The 16,130-nt window shown below is 43.0% G+C and overlaps 1 protein-coding gene across 2 annotated transcripts in view; it reads right to left on the bottom strand.

Annotated features, from left to right (window-relative positions):
• Nucleotides 1–16,130, bottom strand: part of LOC131135052 (fibroin heavy chain-like) — a 74,684-nt gene that overhangs the window by 7,590 nt on the left and 50,964 nt on the right. Inside the window, exons 11-53 of one of the 2 annotated variants that reach the window (XM_058080859.1) lie at nt 14,551–14,616; nt 14,370–14,441; nt 13,573–13,602; nt 12,207–12,248; nt 12,065–12,139; nt 11,487–11,534; nt 11,357–11,419; nt 10,953–10,985; nt 10,795–10,860; nt 10,641–10,682; nt 10,474–10,560; nt 10,341–10,391; nt 10,174–10,263; nt 9,855–10,055; nt 9,435–9,608; nt 9,208–9,333; nt 8,916–9,005; nt 8,699–8,824; nt 8,376–8,549; nt 8,133–8,258; nt 7,825–7,974; nt 7,396–7,530; nt 7,064–7,219; nt 6,465–6,608; nt 6,112–6,243; nt 5,870–5,998; nt 5,635–5,757; nt 5,418–5,543; nt 5,218–5,325; nt 4,998–5,129; nt 4,784–4,909; nt 4,568–4,693; nt 4,330–4,458; nt 4,082–4,225; nt 3,842–3,964; nt 3,611–3,754; nt 3,375–3,491; nt 3,158–3,283; nt 2,957–3,070; nt 2,744–2,869; nt 2,331–2,663; nt 2,212–2,247; nt 514–564 (exon numbers count right to left, since the gene is read on the bottom strand). In XM_058080859.1, the coding sequence (XP_057936842.1) occupies nt 514–564; nt 2,212–2,247; nt 2,331–2,663; nt 2,744–2,869; nt 2,957–3,070; nt 3,158–3,283; nt 3,375–3,491; nt 3,611–3,754; nt 3,842–3,964; nt 4,082–4,225; nt 4,330–4,458; nt 4,568–4,693; nt 4,784–4,909; nt 4,998–5,129; nt 5,218–5,325; nt 5,418–5,543; nt 5,635–5,757; nt 5,870–5,998; nt 6,112–6,243; nt 6,465–6,608; nt 7,064–7,219; nt 7,396–7,530; nt 7,825–7,974; nt 8,133–8,258; nt 8,376–8,549; nt 8,699–8,824; nt 8,916–9,005; nt 9,208–9,333; nt 9,435–9,608; nt 9,855–10,055; nt 10,174–10,263; nt 10,341–10,391; nt 10,474–10,560; nt 10,641–10,682; nt 10,795–10,860; nt 10,953–10,985; nt 11,357–11,419; nt 11,487–11,534; nt 12,065–12,139; nt 12,207–12,248; nt 13,573–13,602; nt 14,370–14,441; nt 14,551–14,616 (4,812 nt within the window). Of the gene's footprint in view, nt 1–513; nt 565–2,211; nt 2,248–2,330; nt 2,664–2,743; nt 2,870–2,956; nt 3,071–3,157; nt 3,284–3,374; nt 3,492–3,610; nt 3,755–3,841; nt 3,971–4,081; nt 4,226–4,329; nt 4,459–4,567; nt 4,694–4,783; nt 4,910–4,997; nt 5,130–5,217; nt 5,326–5,417; nt 5,544–5,634; nt 5,758–5,869; nt 5,999–6,111; nt 6,244–6,464; nt 6,609–7,063; nt 7,220–7,395; nt 7,531–7,824; nt 7,975–8,132; nt 8,259–8,375; nt 8,550–8,698; nt 8,825–8,915; nt 9,006–9,207; nt 9,334–9,434; nt 9,609–9,854; nt 10,056–10,173; nt 10,264–10,340; nt 10,392–10,473; nt 10,561–10,640; nt 10,683–10,794; nt 10,861–10,952; nt 10,986–11,356; nt 11,420–11,486; nt 11,535–12,064; nt 12,140–12,206; nt 12,249–13,572; nt 13,603–14,369; nt 14,442–14,550; nt 14,617–16,130 lie in introns of both variants that reach the window. The other variant, XM_058080858.1, reaches the window with a different exon arrangement.

The following is a 16,130-nucleotide window of genomic DNA, read 5'->3' as shown; positions in this document are numbered from 1 at the left end:
ATCAAGTACTTACTTAAATTTTTAACGCTAATAGGTTTTTTTTTTTAAATATTTGTGATATACTGTCATGTCTAGGGCTGTCAAATGGTTGCATTTTAAAATCAGATGAATCATAGTTTGCTAATTAATTGATAATGATGAATCACCATTTGCAACTATGTCTGACATGTGCCCATTTTTACAGTATTTTATGAACATAAAGGTAAATGACAGGACATGATTATAAATTATTATAAATTCTTTATTAATCATACTTGTCGTTTTGAGCTCCCAGCTGTTGTTTTTTATTCAAAACTCATATTGGTACCTGTCTTGTATATTTCTTAGCTACCATTTCAGTGTTAAGTTGCTGTGTGATGATTTTAGCCTCCGTGCTGTTGTATTTTTGTTTTTTGAACTAAAAATTATTTGATTGGTGGTCTATGCTAATTGAACTCCATATTTTGCACAATGCACAAGCTACATACAGTTGCAGGTAGAAAATATACATTGCATGTAAATAGATGGTCTTACTGGGCTGTGGGAGGTCTGGTGCCTTGCCATTTGTGGCAATAGCTGTGGGCCCTGCCAAAAGAAATGGAGCACAGTTTGGTTTGACTACAAAGGTAGAAAGCGGTCGCTGCCACAGCTGCAAGGCTGTAAACTAAAAGGTAGTCAACAGGTGGGAAAAGAAGCAATACAAATGTGAGTTCCAGCCAGTGTGGTAGTAGGCCAGGTGGGTGTGATACGACATGTGTGTTTCCCAATGTGTGGAAATAGAATACAGTAATCCCTCGTTTATCACAGTTTATTGGTACGCTCGACATAAAACACCTTTACGCTTATATTACCTAATATAGAAAACATAATAAACCATTTATAGACAATTTAAGACATTGTGTTGATGTAAATTTGAGTGGTATTTGAGTGGTGGGTGGACAGGAAGTAACTTGGTGGTTCAGAATTCTTTCACCTTAGCGTGGGTAACAACCACAACAGTAGCCTGTGTTTTTATTGGGATTTAAAAAAAAATCGGGATTACTGTGCCTGTTGTGAGATGTTTCAAGGCTGCAATAAAAGCCTGTTGTTCCAATGATCCAGTCTGCTGAATATTACAGTAACATTACAACTAGTGACCAATGTAGAATACTACATATCATTCACACTGTCCCTGAATGCATCATCTACATGCCTTATATTTGTATGTTAGTTCATTTACAAATTTTAATGGTTTAAAATGCTGGGTTTAGACAAGGGGTCTCAAACACGTGGCCCACGGGCCAAATGTGGCCCGCAGGACACGAGTTTGAGGCCCCCGCCTTGATATGAAAGTTTAATGTTAGTGCGGCCCGCGCAAGTTTGATATGGATGCTGTATGGTATCATGTACCCAGAAAAAATTATTACGTTTGATTAATGTTCATGTTAAAGGTTAAATAACTGTTAATAGTTATCCTCTCTATCCATGTGGAAGTGGTAAGTTTTTGGCTATTTAAGTTTAAAGGAAATAACTTGAAGGCTACCATTTACGTCGCCGGCTCTCTAGTTTGCGAGTTAGCATGTGTCTCAAGACCCAGCAGTTGCGCAATATGTTGTAAATAAAAAGAGTATAAATGTGACTATAGTCGTGTTTTGTCATGTCTACAGGGCTCTAATAATGCTTTGTTCATTTAAATCTGAAAAAAAGAATTTGTCTACCCACCAACTATATGTGGTTTCTTAAGTTTTTATTATTTGCCGTTTTATTATTATTATAATTATATTTATTTATTACTGATTGATTTTCTTTATTCTTGATTTGTTTATTTATTTTTCATCTTATTTTGTGCAGAAAAATAAAAAGTAAGATATTTGAGAACAGTGGAATGTTTTATCAGAGCTTTTCTTGTAGAAAATTGGAACCAAAGCAAAGTTTTTTTTATTTTTTTGTTTTTAATAAATGCTTTTTGCTTTTTTTTTGATGCGGCCCAGTCTCACCCAGATCTGAGCTCCAGTGGCCCCCAAGTAAATTGAGTTTGAGACCCCTGGTTTAGACCATGAAGATGTAACATTTGCTTAAATAGGCACTTTGTTGACCAATAATAAGCCGTATTCAACCATGATCGAGTAAAGCTACTAAATTTAAATGTGATGTGGCGAGGGATTACTGTTTATTCATTATTAATTTAAATGGATGCTGGTTTCAAATGTCTGTTAATAATGTGCAAAAGAAAGAAATGCAGGTTAACAGTACCTGGACCGCTGGTTCCAGAAGGACCAACAACCTTCGCTGTAGAAACAACAGCAACATTATTGATAATATGTCTAAAAAGACCCATATGAGAAAACAAGTGACTCTCCAGGATGCCTTACGTGGCTTTCCAGCAACAGGAACACCCGTGCTACCTGGCAGCACACCAGCAGAACCATCGGGAACACCAGAACCACCTGGATACGGCGTTGCTCCTGGCAGATATTTGGCAGCTTTTGCAGCAGCAGAGTACTGACCACCTCCCACTCCTCCTGGTCCTACTCCTCCTGGTCCGACTCCTCCTGGTCCTACTCCTCCTGGTCCTACTCCTCCTGGTCCTACTCCTCCTGGTCCGACTCCTCCTGGTCCTACACCTCCTGGACCTACGCCTCCTGGACCTACGCCTCCAGGACCTACACCTCCTGCTCCTGCTACTCCAGCCCCAGCTCCAGCTCCTGTTGAAACCCCCAATTCAGGAACTGTTAAAATAAACTGTGATTCATCTTGAAAGGTTAGTGTGTTTTATGGATTGTACCATATTTAGCAGCTTTTGCACCAGCAGGGTATTGTCCAACTCCGACTCCTCCTGGTACTGCACCAGCTCCACCTCCTACTCCCGTTCCTCCCAGCCCTCCTGCTCCTAACCCTGCTCCTGCTCCTCCTGTAACCCAATCAGGCATGCATGTTGTTACCAATTGTACATACATGATAATCTATAAACAGTGTATTATATCTTTATTTATAGTACCATATTTGGCAGCTTTTGCACCAGCAGGGTATTGTCCACCTCCGACTCCTCCTGGAACTACTGCTACTCCTGTTCCCCCAAGGCCTCCTGTTCCTAATCCTGCTCCTGCTCCTCCTGTGACCCAATTATGCATGCATATTGTTACCAATTGTACACACATGACAATCTATGAACAGTGTATTATTTCTTTATTTATAGTACCATATTTGGCAGCTTTTGCACCAGCAGGGTATTGTCCACCTCCAACTCCTCCAGGACCTAAACCAGCTCCTCCTCCGACTCCTGTTCCTCCCAGCCCTCCCGTTCCTAACCCTGCTCCTGCTCCTCCTGTAACAGACAATCAAATGATGATATAAACATTTCATTTAAACTTATAAAAATCACGTATCTATGGACATTATTGATGTATTTATTGTACCATATTTGGCAGCTTTTGCAACAGCAGAATATTGTCCTCCTGGCACCAAGCCAGGTCCTCCTACTCCTGTTCCTGTTCCTCCGAGTCCTCCGCCTCCTAGCCCTGCGCCTCCTCCCCCTGTAACTCACATTTAAGGGGGAATAAACATGACCATTTATAATTGAATTTAATAATAACATTAACAATAATGCATGTGTATATTTTACTAAATTTACAATACATTGTTCATACTTTACCATATTTAGCAGCTTTTGCAGAGGCAGCAGCACCAGCAGGATATTGTCCACCTCCTACTCCTCCTGCAACCAAACCAGGCCCTCCCCCTACTCCTGTTCCTGTCCCTCCTAGTCCTCCTCCTCCTAAGCCTGCTCCTGCTCCTCCTTTAAAGACAAAATGAATCACACATTGTTTAAAATCTTAAAAGTAGACCAACTGAACATACGTGTTGTTTATATGATTTGCTGTACCATATTTGGCAGCTTTTGCAGCAGCAGAGTATTGTCCACCTCCTGGTACTAAACCTGGTACTCCCCCTACTCCTGTTCCTATTCCTCCAAGTCCTTGTTGACCAAACCCTGTTCCTGCTGCTCCTGGACCTCAAAAAATGAAGGGAATTGACAAATGTTGCATTAGCTTTAAATGACAGTAATAATTAATCATTCTGAATGTATTGATATCCATGGATGTGTACTTAATCTCATTGGTACCATATTTGGCAGCTTTTGCGGCAGCAGAGTATTGTCCACCTCCAACTCCTCCTGGTAATAAACCAGCTCCTCCTCCTACTCCTGCTCCTCCAAGTCCTCCTGTTACCCCAAAGACTCCTGGTCCAAACCCTGCTCCTGCTCCTCCTGTAATTCACAATAAAGATACATCAAGGATGTTGTTTAAGTTTGTAATGAGAAAAACTGTAAACACGACTATAACGGTGGATTTTGTGTTTTATGTATTGTACCGTATTTAGCAGCTTTGGCTGCAGCAGCAGGGTATTGTCCACCTCCAACTCCTCCTGGTACTAAACCAGCTCCTCCTCCTACTCCCATTCCTCCCAACCCTCCTGTTCCAAACCCTGCTCCTGCTCCTCCTGTAATTCCCAATAGAGAAATAAGCATGTGTTTAAATATAAAATTAGATAAATATCTCTACCACTAAATATAAGTGGAACAGTGTATTATTTCATTATGTATTGGTACCATATTTAGCAGCTTTTGCACCAGCAGGGTATTGTCCACCTCCGACTCCTCCTGGTACAAAGCCAGCTCCACCTCCTACTCCTGCTCCTCCCAGCCCTCCTACTCCTAACCCTGCTCCTGCTCCTCCTGTAACCCAATCACGCATGCATGTTGTCACCAATTGTACATACATGATAATCTAGTATGAACAGTGTATTATTTCTTTATTTATAGTACCATATTTGGCAGCTTTTGCACCAGCAGGATATTGTCCACCTCCAACTCCTCCTGGTATGAAACCGGCTCCACCTCCTACTCCTGCTCCTCCCAGCCCTGCTGCTCCTAACCCTGCTCCTGCTCCTCCTGCAACCCAATCAGGCATGGTATATTGTTACCAATTGTACACACATGATAATCTATGAACAATGTATTATTTTTTTATTTATAGTACCATATTTGGCAGCTTTTGCCCCAGCAGGGTATTGTCCACCTCCGATTCCTCCTGGTACTGCACCAGCTCCACCTCCACCTCCTACTCCTGCTCCTCCCAGCCCTCCTGCTCCTAACCCTGCTCCTGCTCCTCCTGTAACCCAAACAGGCATGTTATGTTGTTACCAATTATACACACATGATAATCTATGAACAGTGTATTATTTCTTTATTTATAGTACCATATTTGGCAGCTTTTGCACCAGCAGGGTATTGTCCAACACCTCCCGGTACGAGACCAGCTCCACCTCCAACTCCTGTTCCTCCTAGCCCTCCCGCTCCTGCTCCTCCTGTAACCCAATCAGGCATGCATGTTGTTACCAATTGTACATACTATACATGATAATCTATAAACAGCGTATTATTTTCTTATGGATTGTACCATATTTAGCTGCTTTTGCACCAGCAGGGTATTGTCCACCTCCAACTCCTGCTGGTACAAAGCCAGCTCCACCTCCTACTCCCGTTCCTCCCAGCCCTCCTGCTCCTAACCCTGCTCCTGCTCCTCCTGTAACCCAATCAGGCATGCATGTTGTCACCAATTGTACATACATGATAATCTACGTATGAACAGCATATTATTTATTTATTTATAGTACCATATTTGGCAGCTTTTGCACCAGCAGGGTATTGTCCGACTCCGACTCCTCCTGGTACTGCACCAGCTCCACCTCCTATCCCTGTTCCCAGCCCTCCTGTTCCAAAGCCTGCTCCTGCTCCTCCTGTAGTAATTCCAATAAAGACAAATCAAGCATGTTTAAAGATGAAATTAGACAAATAGCTCTACCACTAAATACGGCTGTAAGAGTTTATCATGTGTTTTATGTATTTTACCGTATTTAGCAGCTTTTGCAGCAGCAGCAGGATACTGTCCACCAACAGCCCCTCCTGGCAGTAAACCAGCTCCACCTCCTACTCCTGTTCCTCCCAGCCCTCCTGTTCCAAACCCTGCTCCTGCTCCTCCTGTAGTAAGTCCCAATAAAGACAAATCAAGCATGTTTAAAGATGAAATTAGACACATAGCTCTACCACTAAATACAGCTCTAAGAGTTAATTATGTGTTTTATGTATTGTACCGTATTTAGCAGCTTTTGCAGCAGCGGCAGCAGGGTACTGTCCACCGACAGCCCCTCCGGGTACTAAACCAGCTCCACCTCCTATCCCTGATCCTCCCAGCCCTCCTGTTCCGAGCCCTGCTCCTGCTCCTCCTGTAACACAGAATTAAGAGCATGATTTAAAACTTAAACCAATAATAATAATATTATTCATCATCATCAACTGTATACACAAATGACAACGCGAGTGTTTTGTCTACCGTACCTGAAAATACACATGTCCACCCATCAGTGGAAGTCAGCCGAGTGTATGACTACATTACCATTTACGAGCACAACCACTAACACATATGTTACATATATGTTCCATGTACCATATTTAGCAGCTTTCGCAGCAGCAGAGTATTGTCCACCTCCAACTCCTCCTGGCACCAAACCAGGTACTCCGCCTAATCCAGCTCCTCCCAATACGCCTGTTCCCCCTAGGCCTCCTGTTCCAAATCCTGCTCCTGCTCCTCCTGTAAGCCGCAATTATTATAAATCAAAACATGAACCTAGAATAGCTGACTCTAGGATGGTACAGTATATGTATTAGTAGTAGATTTGTGAGGGTTACAATTCAAGAGCATCCATGAATAGCTGTTGGTCCAAGCCTACTGCTACTTCCTTGTTGTAATTCAAGGTCCGACTTACAATCATATATTAACTGGTGTTGACATTGCTGCACGTTGGAACAAATTGACTGTCGAAATTAGTGCTGCTGAAGACATACACTTGCAATGACGTCATGTTGGATATGTATGCTTTACTATAATGTATTTATACATGATTACTGATTTCTTAAAAAAACGTCCTATTTTTGCAGGAAAAAAAAAAAAAGTACAATGCTGAATATATGAATGCATAGTTACTCCACTAATTGTTATCAAAATAAATAGTGTAGTGAAGTATAGCTGGTAAACAATGCCCATACCATATTTTGCTGCTTTGGCTGCTGGAGAATATGTACCAGTCCCTGGTCTTGGATATCCTCCTGGTACTGCAAATGGTGCTCCGCCTGGAACACCACCTGGAACACCACCTGGTACTCCACCGGGCACTCCTCCTGGTACACCACCTGGTATGCCTCCTGTCAAGCAGAGCCACGAAAGATGGTATTTGGTAATAAGAAAAACATTACGATTAAATATACCAATTTTGACTGGGGGGTGGGCATAAAAGAAAATAATTTGTGAACCACTGCAATACGGCAAATTAAAAAACAACTGCTCAAACACTGACAGCTGTGTCTGCTGGAGCCCATACCATATTTAGCTGCTTTGGCTGATGGTAGATATCCACCACCTGGTACACCCCCAGGTACACCACCTGGTACGCCACCAGGTACGCCGCCAGGTACGCCGCCAGGTACACCGCCAGGTACGCCACCAGGTACACCTCCTGTCAAAAATGTTGATTATTCATGCATGATTGTTATGCATTATGCATAGAGCTGTCTGCCTTGGCTACAGCGAAGGTCCCTGCCAGGCCCACCAATTGTCCCCCACCTGCACGCTGCAGCTACTTTCTACACTTCAACTGAGGTAACACAGAAGGTTGTAAAAATGCTGATTCCCCCACATAATAAACAATTTCCTACATGACTACAATTTACAGTAGTTCACCTGTGTCACCTACACAACCAAAAATGGCAGCAAAGCTGTAAATTGCAACTGTTAGAGCAGTGGCTCATACCATATTTAGCTGCTTTGCTTGCTGGCGAATAACCGCCAAATCCTGGCACACCACCGGGAACACCACCGGGAACACCACCGGGAACACCACCGGGAACACCACCGGGAACACCACCAGGAACACCACCGGGAACACCACCGGGAACACCACCTTTATGGATATGTAAGGTATCAATGCTGACATGATTTCTACACATAGTACATTATAATACAGTATATGACCAGGATATACTGTGTAACTCTTTCATCAACAATACCAGCAATGAAAGCAAAACTGTAAATTGCAAATATTAGAAAAGTGTCTCATACCATATTTAGCTGCTTTGGCTGCTGGTGAAAAACCACCAAAGCCTGGGACACCACCGGGCACACCACCGGGAACTCCACCGGGCACACCACCCGGCACACCACCCGGTACACCACCTGGAACCCCACCTGCATTGATACACAAGGCTAAACGAATGCTGATACAATTTTCAACACAATATATGACACCAACAGCAGAAATGACAAACAAATGCAAATTGTAACAGATGGAGCAGTGGCTCATACCATATTTAGCTGCCTTTGCTGCTGGTGAATAACCACCAAACCCTGGTACACCACCGGGCACACCACCGGGCACACCACCGGGCACACCACCGGGCACACCACCGGGCACACCACCGGGCACACCACCGGGCACACCACCTGGTAGACCACCTGGCACACCACCTGGAATTCCACCTGCAGGAGACACAGAGGGCTGTATGAATGCTGACATAATTGCTACCCATAATTCATCATTGAATAGATCAAATAGATCAAATATGTAAGTCTACAACCCTAATGCCAGCAAAATTGTACATTCTGAATGGCAGGGTAGTGGCACATACCGTATTTAGCTGCTTTGGCTGCTGGTGAATAACCACCAAGCCCTGACACACCACCAGGCAAACCCCCTGGTACACCACCAGGAACGCCACCGGGCACACTCCCTGGTACACCACCTGGTACCCCACCTGAGAAGAAGATACAAAGATGTGTTAATACTGACATGATAGAACCATACAACAACACCACTAAATAAAATATTAAATGATTAAATATTACCATATTTAGCTGCTTTGGCAGATGGTAGATATCCACCCGCTCCTGCTACACCCCCTGGAACACCACCCGGAACACCACCAGGCACACCACCTGTGAAAAAGATGGTGCTGATTGTATAAATGATTGCATAAATCTTTACATTACACATGAAATATTAAGTCATCTGCTTTAGATACAGTAGACCCACATCACCAAAGCTATCCCAAATAACTGCTACCAGGAGGGACAATTGAAAATGTTACAGCATTCCCCATACCATATTTAGCTTCTTTGACTGATGGCTGATACCTACCAAACCCGGGTACGCCACCGGGTACGCCACCGGGTACGCCACCGGGTACGCCACCGGGTACGCCACCGGGTACGCCACCGGGTACGCCACCGGGTACGCCACCGGGTACGCCACCGGGTACGCCACCTGCCAAACGGAAACAAGACAGATGGTGTATAAGTGTACACATGATACGTACTGTACATCTTTCTGAGATGCAGTAACAACTAGCAGTACAGTGCCCATACCATATTTAGCTGCTTTGGCTGATGGTAGATATCCACCGGCTCCTGGCACGCCCCCTGGTACACCACCAGGCACGGCACCTGGAAAACCACCTGGTACACCACCTGGTACACCACCTGGTACACCACCTGGTACACCACCTGGTACACCACCTGGTACACCACCAGGCACCCCACCTGTGAAAAAGATTATGTTGACTGTATAAATGCACAATCTTTACATTATTTTTAAACATGGATCATTAGGAAATCTGCCCTTGATGCAGTTCACTCGCATCACCACAACTATCAGCAATTCCATCCACCCTTCCATCTATTTTCTATGCCGCTTATCCTTACTAGCTATACCAATTCCCATACCCATATGTGTACCCATACATGATCAACATTGGTAAATCACAGATAGCATTGCTGTACCCATACCATATTTAGCTGCTTTGGCTGATGGCTGATATCCACCAAACCCTGGTACGCCACCTGGTACGCCACCTGGTACGCCACCTGGTACGCCACCTGGTACGCCACCTGGTACGCCACCTGGTACGCCACCTGGTACGCCACCTGGTACACCTCCTGGTACACCTCCTGGTACACCACCTGGTACACCCCCTGGTCTGTAACCAGCTGATGAAACAAAGATACCTTTCAGTGTATGAATTCAGAAACATAAGCCTTGGTTTTATATCTCTTGAGCCAAGTAGGGATTTTAAATATTGTTGTAATTCCGTATGGGACATGGTACCTGGAATCTGACCTGGATATAGTCCACCAGTGCCACCATAAGCACCAGCACCACCAGCAACAGCTCCAACACCACCAGCACCACCCAAACCTACAACACAGTAAACACAGATTTAACACATACTCATAGATGGCCCGCAGCATTTGGGAGTGAAGATTAAAGGTTACCATATTTGGCAGATTTAGCCTGACCAAGTGAGATGCCCCCAGTGCCCACTCCTGGAAAAATAAAACACAATATAACTTTCTTTTACGGTCTTTTTTGCACAAACATAAACAAATGAGACATCAGACTACACACCAGTTCCAACAGGATACCCGGGCTTTGACCCGGAGGCACCTTTACCTCCTGGGAGTCCAGCCCCTTGATTACCAAAGCCCCCGTAGCCTGAGAAACAGGTGACATCATCATGAACACCCAGTGTGAATAATGCATATTATGAATAAATGAAACAGAAGCGTTTGTACCAAAGGGAAGTTTGCCACCTCCAGGTTTTGCCCCGTAGCCACCTGAGGACAAAGAAAAGAAAGCACAAACCAAATACAAGAAATCGTTTAGGCCATAATTTGAAATTGCATTCGTCCATAAAGCTCAATGCATTCCCATAAATCAGAATCACACCTTGTGTTTTTGGTGATTTGAGTGGATATCCATGGAACACTCCAGGCTGCATCTGTGCACCATAGCCTGATCAGGGAAAAATATAGTGTATATTTAAATACATTCAAAATATACATATGTGGCACTGTATATGAATTTGAAATGCTGCAAGAACTGACCTGCTCCTGGACCACCCTGCCCCCCTCCTCCAACTGCAGAAGGAAAAACATGCCATTCAAATGGCCTTGTTAAATTAACAAACACTCTTGGAAAAAAAAATGCTGTAATAATTATGACCATATTAGACTTTTTTTTAGCTGTAAAAAGGCATCTGGTGCCCCATTGGATCCAGCAAAATGAATGTGCATCCATAAGAATATGCAATAAACATCTTTAATGGGGGTGAAACAACCTCCCCAGCTCAAACTTTATGCCATGTCGGCTAGTCAGAAGTTCGGCCTAAACGGTTTTCATGTGGCAAAAAAAGATTGGAAATGCCACCTTCATACCATTTGTAAAGATGCCAAAGTCCTTGCGTTTTTTTTATGCCAGCTCTGGAAATGAATAGTTGTTAAATTCTTACGTGATTTTTGACTGAGGCCGCTGCCAGTAGCAACTCCTGGTAGAACTCCACGACTACCAAAGCCTGAAAGAGCATGTTGCATTACAAGGGAGAAGACCGCATTTAACATCTCCCAAAGAAAGTCACATACCATTTCCAGGTACGAGTCCACCTTGGTAAAGCCCAGGTACGCCCACACCTGCCACATAGCCACACAACTCCACATTTATTATCATTTCTCATAAAAATGCAGAAACAGAAGTTGACAGATTTGGTATACAATAGGATCCAGTACATAATATAATATATTCATTCATTTTCTACCGCTTTTCCTCACGAGGGTCGCGGGGGTGCTGGAGCCTATCCCAGCTGTCTTTGGGCGAGAGGCGGGGTACACCCTGGACTGGTGGCCAGCCAATCACAGGGCACATATAGACAAACAACCATTCACACTCACATTCATACCTATGGACAATTTGGAGTCGCCAATTAACCTAGCATGTTTTTGGAATGTGGGAGGAAACCGGAGTAGCCGGAGAAAACCCACGCATGCACAGGGAGAACATGCAAACTCCACACAGAGATGGCCGAGGGTGAGATTGAACTCGGGTCACCTAGCTGTGAGTTCTGCACACTAACCACTCAACCGCTGTGCATCCAGTATATAATATATCGTATAATACAATAACATCCTGTTTGCCAAGAAGATTTGAAGTAACTTTACAGAACCTGGTACTTTGGAAGTTTTCTTCCCAAATCCTGCACCAGCGCCTCCCGGAAGACCTGTCTGGGGAATAACAGGGCCTGAAAACAAGCACAGAATGTTAAAACACTCATGTCATTTCAAATGAAACAATATACAAAGTATTACCTCCACCAGGCAGAGTTCCAGCTCCGGTTCCAGCTCCTGCCCCTGTGGTATAACACGATGCAATGCAGTATAGTCAATAAAGTCATAAATCCTGCAGTCTCTACCCAGTACTGTGAAATTGGTAAAGTCAAATCGCCTGAAGATAGTCATGGTTTTATACATTCATTCATTCATTCATTCATTTTCTACCGCTTTTTCCTCACGAGGGTCGCGGGGGTGCTGGAGCCTATCCCAGCTGTCTTCAGGCGAGAGGAGACAAACAACCATTCACACTCACATTCATACCTATGGACAATTTGGAGTCGCTAATTAACCCAGCATGTTTTTGGAATGTGGGAGGAAACCGGAGTACTCGGAGAAAACCCACGCATGCACGGGGAGAACATGCATACAGAGATGGCCGAGGGTGGAATTGAACCCTGGTCTCCTAGCTGTGAGGTCTGCGCGCTAACCGCCGTGCCACCCGGTTTTATACATGTATGACTGTTTTAAATGTAAACTATGTCTCAACCGTAAACATTTGACTTCTGCAAGTTTGACTTTGAGACAAATTATTATTATTTCCTTTATTTTCACCAGGAAATTATGCTTTGTAAATGAAACAAATGCAAGCTGCCTCACCCATAAAAGACCTGCATATGCCATCATTTTGTGTGTGTGTTTGGCCACTAGAGGCCCCTGGAGTGCAGGTATGGAAAACAAATTTAATCACATGACTATAGCCTTCAGAGCCTGTCATCACCTTTAAGTAACATGGCTGACTTTTAATCTGACTATGAGAAGCAACCACTATAAATATCATTAGCTTTGCATCATCAAATGCCTCATTTCATTTGGCGAGCCTCTCATGCAGGAAATGAACCATCAGCCTCACATAGTAGGGAGTTTGGCCACAGCGCACGACACAATCATTTATTTGTATTTGAGACTTTATTCTTACATTCCTCATACTCTACTCAGATAGACATTGCGCACTACCTGTAAGTATGTGAGCTCTGGAGATTTGTTGAGGGAAGTTTTGGCAAAGGAAGTCTGTTTTATCTACGCTGTTGGGGGGGGGCTGTTATTCTGAGTATCGTGATGAAAAAAGGCCAGACTTATTTGAGGGAAGTTTTCTTCCTGCCAACCAATTTAAGCGTAAGTTGTTCGCCAAAGCCCTCATCATGAGTGGACCCAGGAGTCCATGCCTCATCAAGCTGCCTAATTTAAAGTAAATCATATGGACATAAACAGCACAGACAGTGAGGTCACAATAATCTCTGTGGGAGTATGTTTGTGTCCGATGCATTATTTTTCCATGCTGATTGTGATACATTCATTTTGGCTTTTGGTTATTGACAAAGAAGTGTGCATTAGTCCGTCTCACCTCCAAATGGTAGCAGTGGGCCTCCAGCACCTTTGAGGGAGACATCAACAAATTTCATTGGAAGATGTTAATCGACATTTGGCAAAAATATCAAACAGTTAACCCTATGCTAGTGCCCTAAATACACCAGGAAATGTTATTTTACAAATCGGCAATATAAATCAAAAATATATATATTGTTACTTAAAACCTACATTGTTGTATAGTTACTAAAACAATACAGTGACAGATCATTTTTTGTAATTAATTTACGAAACTGCACTTCCTAAATACACCAGGAAATGTTATTTTACAAATAGGCAATATCAATCAAAAATATATATATTGTTACTTAAAACCTACATTGTTGTATAGTTACTAAAACAATACAGTGACAGATCATTTTTTGTAATTAATTTACGAAACTGCACTTCCTAAAGTGCATTTGTATAACTTCAACATGATCATTTATTAGTAGTATATTGTACAATATGTATACTACTATATCAAACATTTTTTTGTATGAAAACTACAACTATAAAACTATAAAAACATGTTTTATATAAATATCTTTTACTTTCTGGAACAGGTTAATTGGATTTACATGATTTCTTATGGGAATAATTTATTCGGTTAACATCTGTTTTGGTTAGAGTCAGCCCTTCTGGAATGAATTACCACATTAATGCTAACCAGGGTCCCCCTGCATTGCTAAATCCCCTCTCCCCATACCAGACAGTGTCACTCCAACAATGTTTTATACAATCTCAATTTCAATAGGTGCACCAAATGACGACTGAACAATTGCCACAAGTTACCTCTTTTACCCGCCTTCTGTCCAGCTCCTGGGAAGATTCCACCTGGGCCTGCACCGTATCCTCCATAACCACCTATTTGGAAAAATGGCACCAATGTTTCTTAGCTTCATGCAATAAGTTTCAATCGAAATGAAGCTAATACTAACAACAACAAAACAGAACATCCCAACAAAGTACTCACCACCACCTAAGACTCCAGTTCCGTAACCACCACCTCCAAGACCACCAGTGCCTAGATTACCATAACCTGGTAAAGAAAGTATCAGAAAGATTTGAGTTTGAATAAAAGAGCAAAATAGTTAGAATGAGAATTCAGTTTATGCATTGCCAGAGCAACCTCAAGGTGCACACTTTGGTGTTGAATAATTAGTGTACCCAGGCATGAACGCATACAATATGTCAGTTCTAAAGATATAAAAACAGCTAAAATTGATCCAGCATGCACGTAAATGCACAGAAATTGTTGCTTAAACAAACTTCCATCTTGGCTTGATCTGATTTTATTTTGAAAAAAAATATGTGCGGACATGGAAACATACTGTAGATCTAGTATCCTTCATTGGCAAATGCTACTTTGGGAGAACACCGTTTTAGGAAATATGCACATTGTATCTTCAAAATAGCTGAGCAGGAGCAAGCATGCCGCAACAGTTTTTGGAACTAGTTTTTGGAACAAGGACAAGAACAAGAACTCCAAGTGAGCATGGGAAGCAAGTCAAACAAGGGAGCGAGACAGACAGGATGAGACCTTGGAGTTCATTCAGTAATGTTCAGAGTGCAGGTAATGATACTGATGATGACCAAGAGGAATGTATTCAGAGAGCAAAAGTGCACAGTGGTCCTTGCCAAGGTCTTGACAAACACACAAAGCATGCAACGCAAGCCTCGGCGCTGAGCTAAGAGTTCCTCAGTAATCTGCTTCTCCCAGGCTTGAAACATGGATGTGTAGTGTATCTACCCACGCTCCCCAAAGTGCCTGTCATACGAGGTTCAGTGGTAATGCTGCATTCATATGAGAAGACAGTAGTGTCCCAACATATGGTGCAGTTTTTCATTCATTTTCACCTGTACGCTGGGGCCTAGCCCAGCTGACACCCTAGACTGGTACCCAACAATGACAATCACAGAGCACATATAGAAAAAGAACCAGACCCAATTGTGACAAATACATTTGATTCCTTACTTATGAATAGAATATTTATGGAAAATCTGTTCATGACGTTGCCCTTTTGACATGAAATAAAACCCCCATAGTCAATGATACATTGCAAATTTCCCCACTGAGGGACGAATACAGGCATATCTTATCTTATCTTATCTTATTTTATCCACGCCTATTACACAATACAGTAATAAGGCATTTAAGACATTCATTCATTCATTCATTTTCTACCGCTTTTCTTCACGAGGTTTGTGGGGGTTGCTGGAGCCTATCCCAGCTGTCTTCGGGTGAGAGGTGAGGCACACCCTGGACTGGTCACCAGCCAATCACAGGGCACATATAGACAAACAACCATTCACACTCACATTCATACCTATGGACAATTTGGAGTCGCCAATTAACCTAGCATGTTTTTGGAATGTGGGAGGAAACCGCAGTACGGTTAGAACATGCAAACTCCACACAGAGATGGCTGAGGGTGGAATTGAGCATTTAAGACATAAATAAGACTAATGCTTGTCTGTATCTGTTTCCTTTTTCTTTCCTTTTCCATCCCTCCCTGCTCCGATACGGCCGCTCCAAATATACAAAACAACAAA

The sequence above is a fragment of the Doryrhamphus excisus genome, chromosome 8, assembly GCF_030265055.1.
Source record: "Doryrhamphus excisus isolate RoL2022-K1 chromosome 8, RoL_Dexc_1.0, whole genome shotgun sequence".
In the NCBI taxonomy this organism is placed as follows: Eukaryota; Metazoa; Chordata; class Actinopteri; order Syngnathiformes; family Syngnathidae; genus Doryrhamphus; species Doryrhamphus excisus.
This window is presented reverse-complemented; position numbering and strand designations above follow the sequence as displayed.